This window comes from Varanus komodoensis, unplaced genomic scaffold (genome assembly GCF_004798865.1).
Source record: "Varanus komodoensis strain SLA01 unplaced genomic scaffold, ASM479886v1 scaffold27, whole genome shotgun sequence".
Taxonomy (NCBI): Eukaryota; Metazoa; Chordata; class Lepidosauria; order Squamata; family Varanidae; genus Varanus; species Varanus komodoensis.
The window spans coordinates 9,468,920-9,487,356 of NW_025335701.1; the positions used below are offsets into that span (position 1 = coordinate 9,468,920).

The 18,437-nt window shown below is 52.2% G+C and overlaps 1 protein-coding gene across 1 annotated transcript in view; it reads left to right on the forward strand.

Moving 5' to 3' along the window:
- Window positions 1–214: 214 nt before the first annotated feature.
- The window catches only part of SLC12A3 (solute carrier family 12 member 3), a 33,263-nt gene continuing 15,040 nt past the window's right edge, over window positions 215–18,437 (forward strand). Inside the window, exons 1-15 of the mRNA XM_044434081.1 lie at window positions 215–517; window positions 2,354–2,500; window positions 3,626–3,701; window positions 5,080–5,175; window positions 6,147–6,286; window positions 7,108–7,218; window positions 7,958–8,069; window positions 8,867–8,997; window positions 9,573–9,657; window positions 10,888–11,042; window positions 11,399–11,506; window positions 12,058–12,181; window positions 12,379–12,480; window positions 16,165–16,320; window positions 17,845–17,944. Of these exons, the coding sequence (XP_044290016.1) occupies window positions 215–517; window positions 2,354–2,500; window positions 3,626–3,701; window positions 5,080–5,175; window positions 6,147–6,286; window positions 7,108–7,218; window positions 7,958–8,069; window positions 8,867–8,997; window positions 9,573–9,657; window positions 10,888–11,042; window positions 11,399–11,506; window positions 12,058–12,181; window positions 12,379–12,480; window positions 16,165–16,320; window positions 17,845–17,944 (1,946 nt within the window). The remainder of the gene's footprint in view (window positions 518–2,353; window positions 2,501–3,625; window positions 3,702–5,079; window positions 5,176–6,146; window positions 6,287–7,107; window positions 7,219–7,957; window positions 8,070–8,866; window positions 8,998–9,572; window positions 9,658–10,887; window positions 11,043–11,398; window positions 11,507–12,057; window positions 12,182–12,378; window positions 12,481–16,164; window positions 16,321–17,844; window positions 17,945–18,437) is intronic.

An 18,437-nucleotide genomic window follows, 5' to 3' on the forward strand; every position in this document is an offset into this window, starting at 1 on the left:
GTGGCCAAGCCTCGCACACTCATTCCTCCAGGCTATTCTTTTCAGCAACCAGCTCGGGATGGTTCAAGCCAATTAGTGGCCACTCTCAGGAGTCGGTTTTTGCTGGTTTCGTGGGGTATAAAGTTTCCACACGTCCTGCAGGTTGCCTGCAGTTTGGGTGGCAGGCCCTGCGATCTGCACCAGAGGCGTCGGGAGAGCTGGCGGAGACGATGCCATGGCGGAATTGCAGGGGGCCGAACGTGCCCTCGACCCGGCCTGCTCCAACGGCAGGTTCACCATCAGCACACTGATCAGCCCTCCAGACAACGGGGGCAGTCACTACGGCCAGGCGGAAGCCGCAACGTACGACACCGCGCAGGCCAGCTACCTGACCCGCAACAGCACTTTCTACATGCGGACCTTTGGCTACAACACCGTCGACGTGGTGCCCACCTATGAGAACTACGCCAACACGAAGCTCCGTGGTGAAGCGAGGGAGGCGCGACCGACCCTTGCCGACCTGCACTCCTTCCTCAAGGTAGGCGGAAGCCGCACCCTCTCCCCAGGCACGGCCACCAGAGCGCGTGATGCCCTGGAGGGTTGGGCTTGGCAGTGCTAAGGAGCAGCGGGCATCTATGTCAGCTCAGTTTTGATAGGACGCTACCAAAATCTGTGCATTTCTTCAGATCCAAGAAGGGAAGAACTTGCAATTTTAAAAATGGGGATGGGGGAGAAACTCACCTTGTCAGTTGCGTCCATCCAGGCTCAGTTAGTAGGGTGCTTAGTTCTTCAAAGCTTGGACATGCACATGGTAGGAATGTCATGAATGGAGCCGGCTGGCGCCAGGGGTCAGACTAGATGGCCCAGGAGGCCCCTTCTTTGTTTTGAATCCTTGTGCATACAGGTATATCTGTGCTGAATTTGGGTTGCCCCCCTTCTCCTTTTTTACAGGCTTCTCATCTTTAATAACTGCTTGACAGGTAGCTAGGTAAAGGGCCCCTCCATGCTGGGAACCGTGTCACTACTGCATTTGGTCAGACGGAGATGGGTGCACAGTTTCAGTTCAGTTTTGAGGAGAATTTACTAGCATTTCCAAATTCCTTCATATTGCGATAGAGAGTGAGGTTTAAAATTCACATGTGGAGAAAAGTAAAACTGACAGATCCCTGCTGAATTTTCCTATAAATGCTGCTGCACATGAAGTCAGGAGAAAAAGTGGCGACGCTTCCCCAGATTCTGTATCAGCAACGGAAAAATGGCGTGCAGTTGGTGCCCTTTTGCTGATTCCCCCGTGTTGCTTGCGGAAGCAGCCCAACAGTCCTCTAGCCTGGGGTGCCTTTTCTCTTGGACTTCTGAATGCAGCACCTCTGCATTCCCTCTTCAATCTTGTTCCACAAGTGCTAAATGCAAGTGGGGAAGCGGAGTGGAAACGGCCGGATTTGTGCGTGCAAAATCAGAACCGAGCCTCCAGTGCCCAGAGTGTAGGCACAGCTTTGCAAGTTATCCATCTTATCATTGATCCATGCCAAGGCCCCCGTGTCCTGGCTTGGTGGGAGCAGGTGCTGGTTGAAGGGGCTCTCGGAAAGGCAAGGCCACAACACAGGAAATGCACAAGCAAAGCGCCTTCAGTCCAGGGAGGGCTGGGCAAAGGCAGGAGTGCTTAAGGTGGTCCGTGTGTGTATGTGGGCGGCAGCTTCTGGAAGCAACGTGTGAGCGGCTGGCGGGGTAGAGCTAATGCTCCCCTCTTGCAGTGCAGTGGTCCCGTGTGTGCTTACATGAGAGTAAACAAGCAAGCAAACCAGCCTCTGCTTTATGCCAACACTTTATGATGGGCTTAAAATGTTGTCTGGCTCTTCAAATGAGTGTGTTCAAAGGCAGGGATGCAAATTCCTCCCATCCATGTTTTGGGAGCTTCAGGAGTCTTTTGATCCAACACCACTGGGATAAATGGCTCTTCACCTGATGCCTAAAAAAATGTAGAGAAGTTGCCAGGTGGACCTTTCCAGAGAGCTCGTTCCAGGTCGGGAAAGAGGCCCGTCTTTGTGTTGCCCCCTCAATTTCTGAGGAGGGGGCTTCCTCAGAAGGCCTTAGAAGCAGATCTCAGGTGCCGGGTAGGTTCATATGGGAGGAGGCGCGTAGGGCCGTTTAGGGCCTTAAACACGAGCGAGCATTGAACCTTGAATTGGGCCCGCACCTCAGCTGGGAGCCCGGCCAGCCGCACTCTCTTTGTGAATGAGTCGCCGCCGCCGCCGCTCGGTGCCCACGGCCTGTGGACAGGACCCCCACGGGGCCATGATGCTCCTGCTCCAGGCAAAGCTCCCCCTCCAACCTCTTCCCATCCCGTTTCCTGCCTTCCCCTCCTGCGTTTTTCCAGCAAGAAAGCAGCCGTTGCCACCCGCCCAGGTACGAACCCCACCAAAACAACAGCTGCTCCGATGGAGGGACCGAGGAAGGAACCGCCGAAGGGAAGGGGAAGCCCCCGGGAGAGCCGGTCCGGTTCGGATGGGTTAAGGGCGTGATGGTAAGCAGCCTTGCCAAGCGATGCCAAAGGATGCGCTGCCCGGCACACGGATGCGCAGGACGAGGCAGATGCGTGTGATGGAGCGGCTCATGCTGCTTCACCAAAAAAAGGAGAGGCTAGCAAAGGAATACGATTTGCAGAAAAGTTCGTAGGCTAATTCATGCAGAAAGATGCCAGTTTAGAAATAATTATTGCAGTTTAGGGTGGAATCCTATTCGTGTTTAGACAGAAATAATTCCTACAGCTCCCAGCCTTCCTTTACCCAAAATGCACAGTGGAAACGCACCACCCAAGTGGGTTCAAATAGCTCTGTAGCGAATGTGAGGCAGATCTGCTTCGTAAAGGAAGCCCCAGCCCTAGCGCTGGGCAGGGCCGTGAAGGGGAGAACTCTCTGGAGGGTCGCCGAAAGTCAGAGATGAGTTGAGTGCCCGGAGCAACAGCTAGGAGAAACGTGTGGCTCTCCACATATTGTTCGACTAGGTTAGGCATGAAGTGATGCCAGAATATCTAGCTCGTTTGAGCTCAAGAATTTCCCTGCCCATTTCTGATCCAACAATCAGAAAGGAACTGTGTCAGTATATTTTTGGTGGACTTCCAACTGCAAGATGCAGCCATTTTTAATACTAATCGAAGGTGCAGAATCTGCCCACTTGGAGCAGTTTGCGTCAATCACAATATTTTTCATGGTTTGCAAAAACTGGCACTGAAAAACACAAGGTTCTAGCGTGATTTGTGTAAATCAGTCCCTTTTTCACAAACGGGCACCCAAAAAACACAGCGAAATCTGGAAAGTTCTCCATCGCTGGCTTAAAGGGTCCACCAGGCCAGACGAGAGCTTCTTCGGATAGATGGGTTCCCATACTTTCCCCCAGCAGCATTGCCTAAATAGTTCAACACGCACTCACAGTCACGGTACAGTACAGTCACGGTACAGTTTAACCACTGGCATCTACGGAGCATGTGAACAGACAGACCTAGCTGCCTCCAGCTGCAAATTGCCCGCCTCGCTGGGGCTGGGGTGCTTCAGTTTTCAGGCTGCCCCACAATTTGATTCTCCAGACTGTCCCTGAAGTCCTGCAGAGCTACAATCTTGGGCACCCTTTCTGATTACTCCCTGCTTCCTAGATCCGTTGCATGCTTAACATCTGGGGTGTCATCCTGTACCTGAGGCTGCCTTGGATCACTGCCCAAGCCGGAATAGGTAAGTAGGGCTGCCGCAGGTTTTTCTGTTTTGGGAACAGCTTCTCTGGCACATGGGTGGTTGGGGTGGTTGCTGGAGGGCAGAACTGATTTTGCGCTAGGGCAGGGGGGGCGATTTGTTGCCTGCCATGTTTCGCCTCCCTGCCCCTTCCCTGCTGCAGCCCCCGCCAGCCCGTGCTGGCCCCCCAATTCAGTAAAAGACATAATTCTTAAAGGAAGCCATAGCAGTTCTGGAGGGCGGGATGGTAAGATCAGCTTGCAAAGCAGCTGCGTTGGCCCTGTGGGCCCCATGCAGCCAGAAGCGGGTCCGTTTAGAAACGTGAAGTGTTGTCGTTTTCAGGGTCTGCAGAAGGAAGTGCTCGGCAGGGGCATCTGGAGGGTGAAAGCGGCCCCCAGAGCGGCCCGTCGCTTTGCTTTGTCCCACGACCCTCGTTCGCCGTCCTCTGCTCGGGAACAGGGCTGTTAATGTTCCGGTGCAGCAGGCCCTGCTTAGCCGGCTTTTATCGAAACACACAGGGCAGGAGCACTGAGGGTGTGCTTTTAGGAACGTCAGTCCAAGTAGCAGGATGCCCTTGGAAAGCACCCGGGAGGGACTGAGAGAGCAGCATTTGTCTGTTAACTGAGGCTTTGTTGCTAAAATAAAAGGCAAACTGCAAAGTGAATTGCCTAAAATGCCTTGCAGTAGCAGAGTTCAGGCATGGAAGAGGGAGGGAGAGCATGCGGGCACGTGGAAACGAGCCATGCTGAATCGTGATGCTGCAGTTTATGGGGCGGGGGGCAGAGGAGCGCTGGAGCGGGGGGTGTCGGGCATCTTTCAGGCCAAGGGTCTAATTCCAGTTCAGAGAGGCTCACAAGGGCCACGTCCCAAGCGAGGGCATTGCTGAAGGGAAAGGGAACAAGCCAAACATGTCCACACGCTCATTGTTCATTGTTCCGTTGCAAAGTCATGCCCGACCCATCGCGACCCCACGGACAACATTCCTCCGGGTTCTCCCGTCCTCCACCATCCCTGGAGTACAACCAAGCCCACACCCACTGCCCCATCCAGCCACCCCCCCTTTGACTATACGCACTTTTGTCGGCAGGGTGATGTCTCTGCTTTTTAGTATGCTGTCTAGATTTGCCATAGCTCTCCTCCCCAGGAGCAAGCGTCTTTTAATTTCTTGGGTGCAGTCCCCATCTGCGGTGATCTTGGAGCCCAGGAAAGTAAAATCTGTCACTACCTCCATTTCTTCCCCATCTATTTGCCAGGAAGTGAGAGGACCAGATGCAACATACTTTGGTCTTAAAACTCTCACCATCAGTAACTAAGCCTTATTTCCTACCCCAGCTATTTAGGTCCTAGGCAATATCACCCCACAGAGCTCTTTTTTTCACAGCACTGACTTGGGTGATTGTCTTGATGTCTGTTACGGTGACCACCATCACGGGGCTGTCCATCTCGGCCATCTCCACCAATGGCAAAGTTAAATCAGGTAGGGCTTTGCACATAAAAATGGGCAGAATCATTTGGCGGGGGGGGGGGTGGAGTGTCCAAACTTAGGTTGCTCTGAGGACACTGCTCATGGGAAAACCACAAGGAGGGCACGAGGGCAGTGGAAGCCCCCCACCCATGTTCCTCAGCACCCAGATTCCACTCGTGCATTCCTGTTCGCTAAGAGGCCACACTAGTCATGGTGCATTTTTCACTCTGTCCAGGCAAAGGTGGTGGGTGTGCGTGTTATGCTGTGCAGAAGAACGGGACCTAGCTCAAATGCCCTGAGATTTCAAGAGACAGACAGACAGACAGACAGATGGACAGGAGCCGGCTCAAATTTCTGGGTGGGATGGGAAATTACAATGCTGTGGAGTCTGTCCTCTGTCCACACGGTGGAAAAGCAACGCAGAGCCAAAGGGCTGAAAGACGGGCAGGTTGTGAGCCAGGCCTCTCCTCTGGAGATACGGCAATGTGGCCCCACTCCTCCCCACAAGTCGACACACATGAAGGCCGAGGCTTGGCATGCTGTTTTGGCACATGGGTGCTGGGAATGCCAGTGGCAAAACTGGTAATATCCCCTGACACCCAAAGCCAGCTGCCCCCGGAGAGGAAATCTAGAGCACCTGTAAACATCCCTTAGATGACTGAACTCTGAAATGGCGATTGGCTTTCATGTCCCAGGGACAGTTCTCTTGTCTTGTCCCAGAAACGGATTGTGGAGGGGCCAGGGGAAGCCGGCATGATTACCTACCTAAGTTGTGGAAAGTCTAGATGTGGCCCTCTTGGTGCTTTTCCAGTGTGCTGATCGTATCTGGTCCTCGAAGTCACCTGCACTGCTTCCAGAAACAGCAGTTGTGGGAATGGACTCTGGAAGTCCGCGAGATGTTCTGGTGTCCTCATCAGAACAGTGAGGTCGGACTCAATGGCCTAATGCTGCCCCTCCAATTCTACCCTTCTGTGATCCCTTAGGTGGGACTTACTTCCTCATTTCAAGAAGCCTCGGGCCCGAGCTGGGTGGCTCCATTGGCCTCATCTTTGCTTTCGCCAATGCCGTGGCGGTGGCCATGCACACCGTGGGCTTTGCGGAGACCGTGCGGGACCTCCTCCAAGTAAGGACAGACGCAGACAGCAGTTCCTACTGTTCCTCCCAGCAGCTCCTAACCAATCACCTGCCGGATGTGCTGGACCGCAGGTACCCCGCTGGCATGGCCAGTTGGGCAGTCACTGAGTGACCAGGACCAGAAAGAGACCTTCCAGGCTTCAGGCGAGAGCCTTGCTCTTGTCCAGCCACATCTCTTGTAGTGAGAGATGCTGGAATTTGAACCCAGGACCATCTGGAGGCAAACTAGGGTACCCAGGAGACTTTTTAAAAAGAGAACAGCCCTCCGTTTGAAGACTTGCTGGAGGACAGTCCTCTTTTTGATGGGCTGCCAGGTCAAAGTTTGGCTTCACACTGAAGAATCCCATGATGGGGGAACATCAAGGGCCTCCAGGCGGCCCTTCAGCTCTGAGCACCCATGGGCACACACCTGGCCCCAGCCTTCCTCAGTGCAGTGAGGTGCATTGCATTTAATTGCAGGCACGATTCCTGCAATTGAATTTGATGCGTGCCCATTCGCATAGGCACATTATGCAAGCAGGTGTCCACTTCTTGGTGCTTCGGGCCCTCTTTTTCTGCAGTGCATCAGTGGATTCCATATTGCCTGCCCAGGTTCCCAGGTAGACCTGCCCACCATCCCTTACCTGAAGATGGCAGGGCCTCCCCTGGGGTTCTCCTGCATGCACAACTCTCTCTCCTCTGCTGGGCCCTCCCTCAAACCCTCCTTCCACCCTCAGTGGTGGTCCTTGAGTTGTCGACAGGCGATAGCCCAGTGTGCTCGTTTTAATCCGAGGCCTGCAAGCAGCTGACGGCTGGGTTTCTTTCCCCAAGGAATACGACTCTGCGATGGTCGATTCCACAAACGACATCCGCATCATTGGAGTCCTCACAGTAACGATCCTCCTCGGTGTTTCCTTGGCTGGAATGGAATGGGAAGCTAAGGTGGGAACCTCTTCGTTTCCACCTGTATTGTAGGAAGCCGTGTTGGCCGGGGTGGGAATGAGGGCTACGCATTCCCTTTGGGATAATCGGAGCCAACGCCAAATGTGAAGCAAAAATGGATGGGGCTGCTTCTACTTGCTCCGAAATTAGAATGAAGACACAGGGTGTGGATTCCAACCATGTGGTTTCTGCTGAGCTGGCAGCCTGGACGAAGGGGAAACTCTCTCGGTTGCTAATGTTCTGCCACGGGGGCCCACCGCTTTCTGGCCCCAAGTCTACATAGGCGCCAGGTCTTCCGGTACTGAAGGGTTGTCAGAATGAGGAAAGAGAGGGCCACTTCTAGGTCAGCCCAGAGTGCGGGACATGGAACGATGGGCTCAAGTTGCAGGATGCCTGATTCCAGCTGGACATCAGGAAGGACCGCCCGTGTGAGCAGCACAGCACTGGAGCTGACGACTCGGGGGGGGGGGTGGCGGCTTCTCCCGCACTAGAGGCAACTGGACGGCCATCTGGGAGCGGGGGTTGAACTGGGAGGCCTGCACTGAGCAGGGGCCCGGACCAGATGGCCCTCCGGCCTCTCCCAACCCTGCCATTTTATGATTCAGAATCAATACATTGGCCATTCTGTCCCTGTCAAGGCGGAGCAGGGTCTCGAGCCTGATGTGGGGGTCCTGTGGTGGGAAGCCCCTTTGGACTGTCTCTGGCTTCCCTCACAGTGGGCTTTCTTCGCCTTGGGTAGGCGCAGGTCCTCTTCTTCATAGTCATCATGATCTCCTTCATAAACTACCTGGTGGGCACGGTTATTCCAGCCAGCGCCGAGAAGCAAGCGAAAGGATTTTTCAGTTACAGAGGTAAGCTGTTGTCCCTGACCTGGGTTTCTGATCATTCACATGGCACCTTAGCCCTTCTGAAGGCCAACCCATCACTAGCGGGAGGGAAGCTTCCCCCTCCGCACCTTCGGACTACAGACTGTTCCTTGGCAAAAGCTCTTTGTTCCCCAGGGTATATCCTGTAAGCACAATCAACAAAAAAGAGTCTCTGAGCATACACAGAGTGGTTTGTTGCGCCCAGCCTAGCGACCACTTCGAAGAACCCTCCTTCAGAGTAGCCCTGGGCTGCTCCCTCTGGGAGGGCCCTTTTGAAGGCCGGCAAGCTTCTTTGCTGTATGCCGCCCCTCCCCTCCCCTCCCGCTGCATCATGGGTCGGGAGCCGAACCAGACTCAGCTGGCTCCGGGAATCCCACATTCCCTCCTAGCAGCTTCAGATCCCGGCTATTCTGAGTCTGCCTGAACACCCGGAGAGGCGTCTCGGGGTTGGCCCCTCCACCTCTTTCAGTTCGGTTTTGGCAGGCCCCCTTCCCCATCTGAAGAGCCCGAATCTCCCTCACCTTGAAGCTTTTGCCAAAACAGCTGCCTCTCTCATTCCCATTAATCACCTCTGAGCATGAAGAACTTGGAATTTGGAGTTTTCCAATGTAAACCAAAATCCCCCAAGAAATAATGATAGGAAGGGTCCAATTTTTCAGGAAAAAAAAAATGGAGCCTTTGGAGAACTCTCTGAATGCTCGAGGAAGCCCTCGGGTGTTCCACCGGAGCAGCTGCGGAGGAGCGCTCAGTCGCTCATGGAGATGGCGTGTCTTCCTTTGCAGCGGACATTTTTGCGCAGAACTTCGTTCCAAACTGGCGTGGACCTGAGGGCAGCTTCTTCGGACTGTTTTCCATCTTCTTCCCATCGGCTACTGGCATCTTGGCCGGGGCCAACATTTCAGGTGATTTAAAGGTAGGCCCGGCTGGTACTCAGAAAGGCGTGCGTGACCCCCTCTTCCCTCTGCTGAGAGAAGGTAACCCTGGCAGCCAATGTTCTGATGGAAAAGGCAACGGTGCCCCATTTTCCTCGCAGTCCTCTTGGTGGCCCCATGGACCGGGCCATTTGGGGCGCATTTTAATTTTCCTGTTTTGTAGAAAATGTATACAAACCAGGGCAGGTTTTTCAAGCCATTGGGACATCCTCCAAAAGTCACAGTTCAGGGCTTGTAAGGCATGACTCTAACCATTTTGAGACCCCATCCTAAGCTGGCCAAGAGTCATTTAAAATGTATTGAACTGCATATTCATTAATTCATTAGCCCATTTTTTTTGTTTCAAAAACTCACCTTTGTAAGGCAGCACATGAAAATGCAGTTATAATTTTAGCCAGCCACAACCGTGGCAAACCAAACCAAACCAAACCAAAACAAAGCAAAACAAAACAAAGCAAAACAAAACACAGCTTGGAACGCAACAGTTTGCCAGTCAATACTGCATTCGTGTACCAGTGAATGCATTTGACTCAAATTCTTTTGCTGTCCTGGGCAGGATCCTGCAGTGGCCATTCCTAAAGGGACCCTCATGGCTATTTTCTGGACAACAATGTCCTACCTGGTTCTTTCTGCTACCATTGGTAAGTAACAGGGAAGTTCTGATTTAATCAGTGAGGAACAATCCTTCTTTTAGGGCGCAAACTATATATATATGTTTAGACCGAAAAGCCTGCGGCTGAATGCCATTTCAGAGATTCTTCTAAGGCTGCATTCTAGCGATGGCTGGAACAAAAGGCCAAAAAGGACGGGATCGAAATTCCAACAATGCTCGGCATGTTTAATTTAGCTCTCCTTTGGCCAGTCATTGCATCACGACAGTGACAGTTCTGTAAAGACTGGGCCCACATCTTTACAAAGGACAGCATTTCAAGGTGAATACCTCTGATTTGGAATCCAAACTGGAAGTAGAGGCAGGGCCGGAATATTTGGGTGAAATGGCAAGGCCAGCAAATTTGATATAAGCCACCCCCATTTGATTGGGTGTGGGGGATACCGTACAACTGGAAGAGTTAGCAATGTAACTTGATCAGGCCACAATTCTGCTCAAGTCCTGGATACCTGAAGGGGCGCCTTCTCCCGTGTGTGCCCTCCTACCCCTTGAGATCTGAGGCGGAGATCCTTCTCCAGGAGCCCTCCTTGAAAGAGATTAGGAGGGTGGCTTCCCGGAGGAGGGCCTTCTCTGCGGTGGCGCCCCGACTGTGGACCACGCTTCCCAGAGAGGTTTGCCTGGCACCAATGCTTCCTTCCTTTCAGCGCCATGTGAACAGCTTTTTATTTTCCCATTATTTAAATTGCTAATTGTCTTAGTTGTGGTTTTTATGTTTTTTATTGGATGCTGTGCTAGTTTCTATTTTTTATCTTATTTTATTGCTGCTATTGTGAACCGCCCCAAGATGCCAGTGATGGGACGGTATACAAAAGTTTTAAACAAGCAAACAAATGAGTTAGCCGTCCCATTAACTTGATGGATGTTTCTTGCTAATGAGCAAGCCTGCTCTAACGTAATGCAAGACGATACTCAGAAGCCGGTCATCTTGATCTGCTGGGGAGGGAAAAGGGAAGAGGCTGGGGGAAGAGAGCCCGGTTTGTGGCATTTCAGAGTGAGCAAGAAGCTGGCACAAAATCTGGGAAACCATGAAATGGTTGGAATTTGGGGAGAGGGTCTGTGGCCAGCGGGGGAACTGCAGAGGGCTGGAGCTGGTCCAGGAAGCGTGTGGCTCCACACCCCGGCTCGGGGTGATTGTTTGAAGCTCAGCGCTTGCCCCGGGGAGGGAAGAAGTAGGCACTGCCCCTAAGCTGCCCCCTCCTAGGTGCGTGTGTGGTCCGGGACGCGTCTGGCAACGTGAACGACACCATCCCATTTGGAACGGCGGGCTGTGAGGGACCGGCCTGCAGCTACGGCTGGAACTTCTCCGCGTGCGCCCAGAGCCGCAGCTGCCACTACGGGCTCATCAACCACTACCAGGTCGCAGCCTGATCCTTCTGGGGTGTCACCACTCTGGTGCTCTCGCAAGCCCTGTGGGGACAGAGCTGGTTTCTGTGGGAAGAGTGGGGGAAGGCCAGCCCCAGAGGCTTGGGGGCTTCCGTGGGCCAAGGGCTGTTTGCACCTTCTGGGGGTCATTCGTAAGGAAACGGTCCCCCATCCAGTAAATGAGCGGCATCTAGCCCTTCCCATGGGGAAGAGGGAAGTGCTGGAACTCCGGGGGCTGCTGTCCAGGCAACCTTGGCCTCCCTTCTCCTGAATCTGGCACCGGTGGGGGTCTCTGTGCACCTCCATGCGCACTGCAGAGGTGACTCACCTGCCCTTCGCTTTCCCCCCAGAGCATGAGCATGGTGTCAGGCTTCGCACCCCTCATCACGGCAGGGATTTTCGGGGCCACACTCTCCTCGGCCCTGGCCTGCCTCGTCTCAGCGCCCAAAGTCTTTCAGGTGAGGCCGCCATGAGGGAAACAGCTCTTCCGGCTTCCCGGGAAAAGCCCCTCCTGTCTCACCACATTGCAGCCTGACTGCACCGTTGCCTGCAAAGCGCTGGCCACGATCCGTCTGCTGTGGGAAGCGGGATGCTCCGAAGCCCTGCCTCACGCAGCTTTGCGGGTGGCGAACTGGTGGCTTTGCACAGGTCTCCAACACCACCAGCACCTCACCTGCCTGACCTTTATTTTATCCCTTCAGGCTCATTTATTATCATTGTTTTTAAACCAGGAGGACGCCAGGCTGACGGGCAAATTGCTGCCCTTCAGCACTGCCTTTACTCGGGTTCAAAACAGCGTCTGTGTTTTGGGGTGCTGACCCATCTCTGCTTTTGGCGTAGGTCCATGGGCAAGAGACTGCACCCCTTCGAGTGACCATTCATCCCCGTCCGGATCACAAATGGGCTGTGGGTGTGAGCTGGAAGGGCATCTGCTAAAATTCGGTTTTGCTGCAATGGTGCACGTGACTCGGGGCCTTGTAATGAGTCGCTGCTCTCTCCTCTCCCACAGTGCCTTTGCAAGGATCAGCTGTACCCCGCCATCGGCTTTTTCGGGAAGGGGTATGGGAAAAACAACGAACCCATCCGGGGTTACATCCTGACATACTTTATTGCCATTGGCTTCATTCTGATCGGTAAGCGGGCCAGAGGGTATGAGGCACCCAGAAGGGTCGGATGGGACTTGTGCGCGGTGAGCACTCTGGGAGCAGGGGTACTTGAGTCCCGCGTTCGACCCCTCGGCTCATGCTGTCCACAACCCACTGGCTTTGGAGCGATGTGGGCAGCATGTTCATGCTAACCACCTGCCCCTCTCTTTCTGCCCACCTCGCAGCGGAGTTGAATGCTATCGCACCCATCATCTCCAATTTCTTCCTGTGCTCCTATGCGCTCATCAACTTCAGCTGTTTCCACGCCTCCATTACAAACTCACCAGGTGAGCCTCAAGGTGATGGGAGGGGGCGTCACGTGGAGGGGGGCCGTGAGCCGTTCTTCCCTTCCGTGGAGGGCAGGATGCGTTCCACTCAAGGACCGGGCTTCAGGTTGGGTGCCAGGAAGTGCCTTCCAATGGTTAGGACGCCTCAGATGTGGAATGGGCTTCCATGGGAGGCGGCGGAAGCCTCATCCGTGAGGGTGTTCAAGGAAAGACTGGACAGCTGCATGTTGGGGGTTGTATGAATTGTGTTGTAAGCCGCCCCGAGGCTTTGGCAAGGGGCGGCATAGAAATGTTATAATGATGATGATGATGATGATGATGATGATGATGAGTGGAGCTGGCTGGAGCCGGGGGTCAGACTAGATGGCCTGGGAGACCCCTTCTGCCTCGCTCTGTTTCTTTGTTTCTAAACTCACTCTATATGATAGAGGATTACCACTGGTTTCAGGTGGTATGTGGTCTATGCAGAGGCAAGCTAGCTGAGCTGCCGATTTGATACAGGGGGTTGTTATTCCCCTTGGGCCCACCGGACACCCTCAGATCATTCTACAAATTCAACCCAGATTGTCGGTGGCCTCCTGCATATTCAGGATTTTATTTGTAGGAACTCAGGAATCCAGCTGGGCTTTGCACAAGTCGAGCAAAGCTGCACTAAATTCCACAGGCAGGCTGTGTTGCAAAACGGGGCTTTGGGGCCACGTTTCCATTCCTGCTCAGCGCTTTTTTCGGCAGCTGCTCAGGCGCCCTGTGGCGTGTGCAGAGCTTCTGATAGGGCTGCCGGTGCATCACAACAGAACGCCAACCAATTAGGGATCCTAGTGCAAGTGTGATGTCATGCCACAACAATTGGGGCGTTGTGCCCACATCACAAATGACAACCGTAGCTCGCTGGACATGAGGACGAGGCTTCCTCTTTTGCACTTCAACAGCAGAGGAGAGGAATGTGACGGACACCCGGCCTCTGGCAGTCACGGGCACTGGGGGCTGCTGAATCAGGTGGGCCACATACTACAGTCCTGGCAGCTCCCCGCTGGGCACCCGACAGGTCAAAGCGGCAGCCCCTTCACTCACGTTGCAAACAGGCCTGAAACCCTAAAGGGCTGTTGCAACTTATCCCTATTCTTCACCCAGCCTTGGCACACCGGGAAACAGCTTGCCCACTTCCTCAGTGTAAACTGAATTGTGTCACTAAATCAAAATAATGTAGCAAAATCAAAGCAGGATTGTCATAAATGGCAGATGTCTTGTGCATCAAGACATTTACTTTGTGCTGGTATTCTATTCTAGGCCACATAGCAGCTGTTTAGGAGTTTTGGGGGTTTTTTGTAGTGAGTTTTTTTTTAATTTTAAACTAACACCAAAAACATCAATAATCAAATATATCTGACGTACTGGGTCAGCCCCACACTCATATTTTTTAACATTCCATAGTCATATTTAAATCCATTTATGATAGCTTAAAAACATATTTAAATCTAAGCCAGGTCTCGTTTCTCTAGCCAGTAATAAAAAGAGTCCCAAGTTTGATAGAAGTCAGTATCTTCCTTCTCCTTCAATGACAAAGTCAATCTATCCATTTCTGCACAGTCCAGGATCTTTTTTAGGATCAGTTTGTCGGTGGGTGGTTCTTCACTTTTCCAGTGTTGAGCAAATGCAATCCTCGCTGCAGTGATTACATGCAAAATCAAATACTTTTCTTGTTTACTAATGTCTTCCGGTATAATGCCTAATAAAAAAACTTCAGGTTTAAAAGCTAAGGATTTTTGTAACATTTCCTCGAGCCATTTATGTATTTTAATCCAATACTTTTTTTACATCACAAGTCCACCACATATGATAAAAAGTACCCAATTTATGTTTAGATTTCCAACATCCATTTGACATATTTGGAAACATTTTAGCTAATCCATTTGGCAACAGATACCATCTATAAAGCATTTTATACAAGTTTTCTTTATATGAAGTTGCTAATGTTACCTTAATATTTCTCTCCCACAGCTTTTGCCACTTTTCTAATTCAATATTATAACCAAAATTTTGTGCCCAAGTTATCATAGTTTCCTTAACCAGTTCATCTTCCATTTCCCTGTCAAGTAAAAAATCATATAATCTTTTAATCATTTTCTCACCTGATTTGAGCATCACTTGATCAAACACTGTTAATTCCTTATAAAAACCCCACGCTTTACAATCTTTAGCATATCTCGATTGCATCTGCACCTTATGCCACCAGGAGATATTAGATCCCTGTTCTTGTGTTTCTTGATCTAATTTCAGGCCTCCATCCTTATCCAAAATATCATCATATCTTATAATCCCTTCAAAATTCAATGCATTTGGATACACAAAATCTTCCATAGGTGAAAGCCATCTTGGTAGTTTATTATACAATTTTAACTTTAATTTTTCCCACACCGACATTAATGATTTTCTAATATAGTGACTTAAAAAAGAGACATGTGACTTAGCCTTCTCATACCACATATAAGCGTGCCAGCCCATTTGCAAATCATGTCTTTCTGCAGCTGTTTAGGAGTTTTGTAGTATGTTGTTGTTCATTACATTTGTATACTGCCCGTAGCCAAAGCTGTCTGGGCAGTTTACAACAAGGCAGTTAAAAACAATAAAATATAGTAGATAAAAATTATGATCAAGCATTAAAATTAATTTAAAATAGCATAAAGCAATAAAAAGACAATTAAAAGGCCCAGCTAAAAGGCACCTGGCTAATTGTGTCAGGCCCCTGAATGACCAGGGAGGTCTTTAAAGGCCTCCACAAAGAGTCCCATCTTGATCCAGCCTCGAAAGGATGGCAAATTTGGCACCAGGCAGGCCACAGCAGGGAGGTTATTCCAAAGACAGGGGCCACCACTGAAAAGGCCCTCCCTCTAAGAGGGGTTGGCACTTGGAGGAAGGCCCTAGAGGGTGAGCAAATTCTCCAGATGGATAGGGATTGGAAGAGGTGCTCCAACAGGTATTTATTTATTTATTTATTTATTTAAAACTTTTTTAGACCGTCCCTTACTGTATTCTCAGGACAGTCTAACAATAAGACAAAATAAAATAAAACACAGCATCCTAATCAATTTCTTAACCAGTCAGCAATAAAACCCGTATTAAAAATTGGGAAAAATGAAAAGGTTTTAGCCTGGCGCCAAAAAGAATAAAGTGACGGTGCCAGGTGAACCTCTCAGGAGACCGAATTCCACAACTGGGGTGCCACCGCAGAGAAGGCTCTTCCCCGGGTAGTCACCCTCCTAATCTTCTTCAGGGAGGGCAGTTGGAGAAGGGCGTCTGCCCCAGATCTTGCGGGGTGGGCAGGCATGTACGGAAGGAGACACTCCTTCAAGTCACCAGGCCCTAAGTATTGTGGTCTCAAGCTGCAAAGTGATCTCAGTGATACAGAAATAGTTCCCGTATTTCCCCCAAAGCAATGCGAGAATCAGAGCAACTGATTCGCATGCTTGTCCTAAAACTGGGTTGGACGATCGACAAGGAAAGCACATCCGTGCACTGCTGATAGAGGCATAAGAAGAGCCACGCGGGGCCTGCCGGAGGATTTGCCTAGTTCAGCGCTCGACCAGCCAGGCGCCCGCCGGAGAGTTTGGGATGCTCCGGAGCACCACATAAAAGCACCGCATAAGCAACAATGGCCGGTGACCGCTTGTCCCTTGGTCCACACAGGGTGGAGACCCTCGTTCAGGTACTACAGCAAGTGGGCAGCTCTGCTTGGCGCCACCATCTCCGTGGTCATCATGTTCCTGCTGACCTGGTGGGCTGCCCTCATCGCCATCGGGATCGTGGTCTTCTTGCTGGGATACGTCCTGTACAAGAAGCCGGGTAGGTGCCTCCTTCAGCCACCCAGATGGTGGGGGTGGAGGTATGGAGAGACGCTCCCCCTCCAGCGAAGAATGGGGCTGGTGCAGGAATCCCAAGGATCGGCAGAGACCCTCACTGGTCCGGTGTGGCACGAAAAGCCCTTCCCCCCAGGACTGAGCTGCGTCTTGGAGAAGCCGCCACGCAGGCCACGTCTCCGTCACACACTGCAGCAGCGAGCAGGGCTGCAGGCAAAGGTGGGAGAGGCTCGCGAACCACGCTCCTCAGGAACCTCTGCGGCCATGTCTAGTACCCCGTATGTCTCCTCAGCAGGAGCGGTGTGCACACGGGGCCACAGAAGCAGGCCTTCTCAGAATGGTGGGATTGGAAGGGGCTGAAAGGCCTCAGGTCCCACCTCCCGCTGTTGCTCCCCACAAGTAGGAACCGTGCCTGCATGTGTATTCAGGAGCAAGCAGGGCTGCATCACTCAGCAGGATGCAGAGAGAGTATCGAGCCTGTTTGTGCCTACCCAAAAGTAAGCGTGAGCGGATATCTGCTCAGAATGGAAAGGGAGGCGCTTCTGCATGCTCAGAAAGAAGCAGGACCAAATCAGCAGACTATTCTGCTGGAAAAAGCAAGCAGGAAAGGTAAGCAGGAAAAGGCAGGACTGTGGTGCTGGAGGAGACTCCCGAGAGTCCCTTGGATCGCAAGGCGATCAAACCGGTCAGTCCTAGAGGAGATCAACCCTGACTGCTCTTGAGAAGGCCAGATCCTGAAGATGAAACTCAGATACTTTGGCCACCTACTGAGAAGGAAGGACTCCCTGGAGAAGAGCCTGATGCTGGGAATGATTGATGGCAAAAGGAGAAGGGGACGGCCGAGGATGAGGCGGCTGGATGGGGTCACTGGGGTGGTGGGTGTGGGCTTGGGTGGGCTCCGGGGATGGTGGAGGACAGGAATGCCTGGAGGAATGCTGTCCGTGGGGTTGCAGAGTCCGGCACAACTTTGAGAATGAACAACAAATTACTCAGCACCGCAGGTGCCTGCACCTCTTTCTTTTGCTCCTTAGGGGAAAATGCTTAACTCTGACCAGCTGCTGGCTATTGGAAGGATTAAAGTATGGTAAATAAAGAAATAAATATGCATCTCAGATAAGTGATAGCAGCTTTCCTTCCTGTGGTCGAGAGGGCAAGCGAGAGGGCAAGCGGAGGAATAAGCTGCCCAGCCCTGGGGACGTGATGGGGAAAAGGTGCTTTCTAGAGGAAGGTTTTGATGAAGCAACGCTTCCATCAACTGGGAATCCCCATTTCATCTTCCAAAGAGGGATCTTGGGGCACTTTGATGCTTTATTTTTATTTGCGTCACCTGGCTTTGAAGTGTTCTCATGGACACGTGGAGCTGAGGAGCTGGGAAGTGCATGCTCTTTTGGAACTGGGCGTCCGCGTCATTTCTTTGAAGGCGAACTGTGAGCATCCACACAGTCCCACAGTTAATGCAACTGCAGCCACCAGCTGCAAAATGACCGCTCTGTTGGCTGTTTCTCTCCAGAGGTGAACTGGGGGTCGTCTGTACAAGCCAGCTCCTACAACATGGCCCTGAACTATTCCGTGGGACTCAATGAGGTGGATGAGCACATTAAAAATTACAGGTAAGGAAGCATGGGGTGTTTTGGAGCAGGACTGAAGCAGGGGCCCTGCTTGCCTGCGGGTTGCAGACACTTGATGCCCCGAGCAAAACACATGCTAGCTGAACTGTGGCAGTCCCACCTTTTCAGAAAACACGTGAGGAGAACGGAGAATTACGTGTGCAGGTTCCTAGATTGACGTACAGTGGTCCCTCAGCTCACGAACGCCTCAGTTCATGACCAAAGCGGGTCGCGAACAGAAATTTCATAAAAATGTTGACTCAGGTCGCGAACTCCACATCGAGTGGCAACCGCGATCGGGGCCATCTCCCCACTGCCCCAAGTGGGAGACGGCCACGATCGCGGGCGCGCTCGTGCAGGGAAGGCAGGTGCGATCGCGGCTGTGCTCAGGGAGCGGGGTGGGGAGATGGCTGGAATGGTGCCTGTCTTTCCTGCAGCAGCGCAACCATGATCTCGGCCATCTCCCCGCCAGCAGGTTCGCACCTCCCCCCCCCAA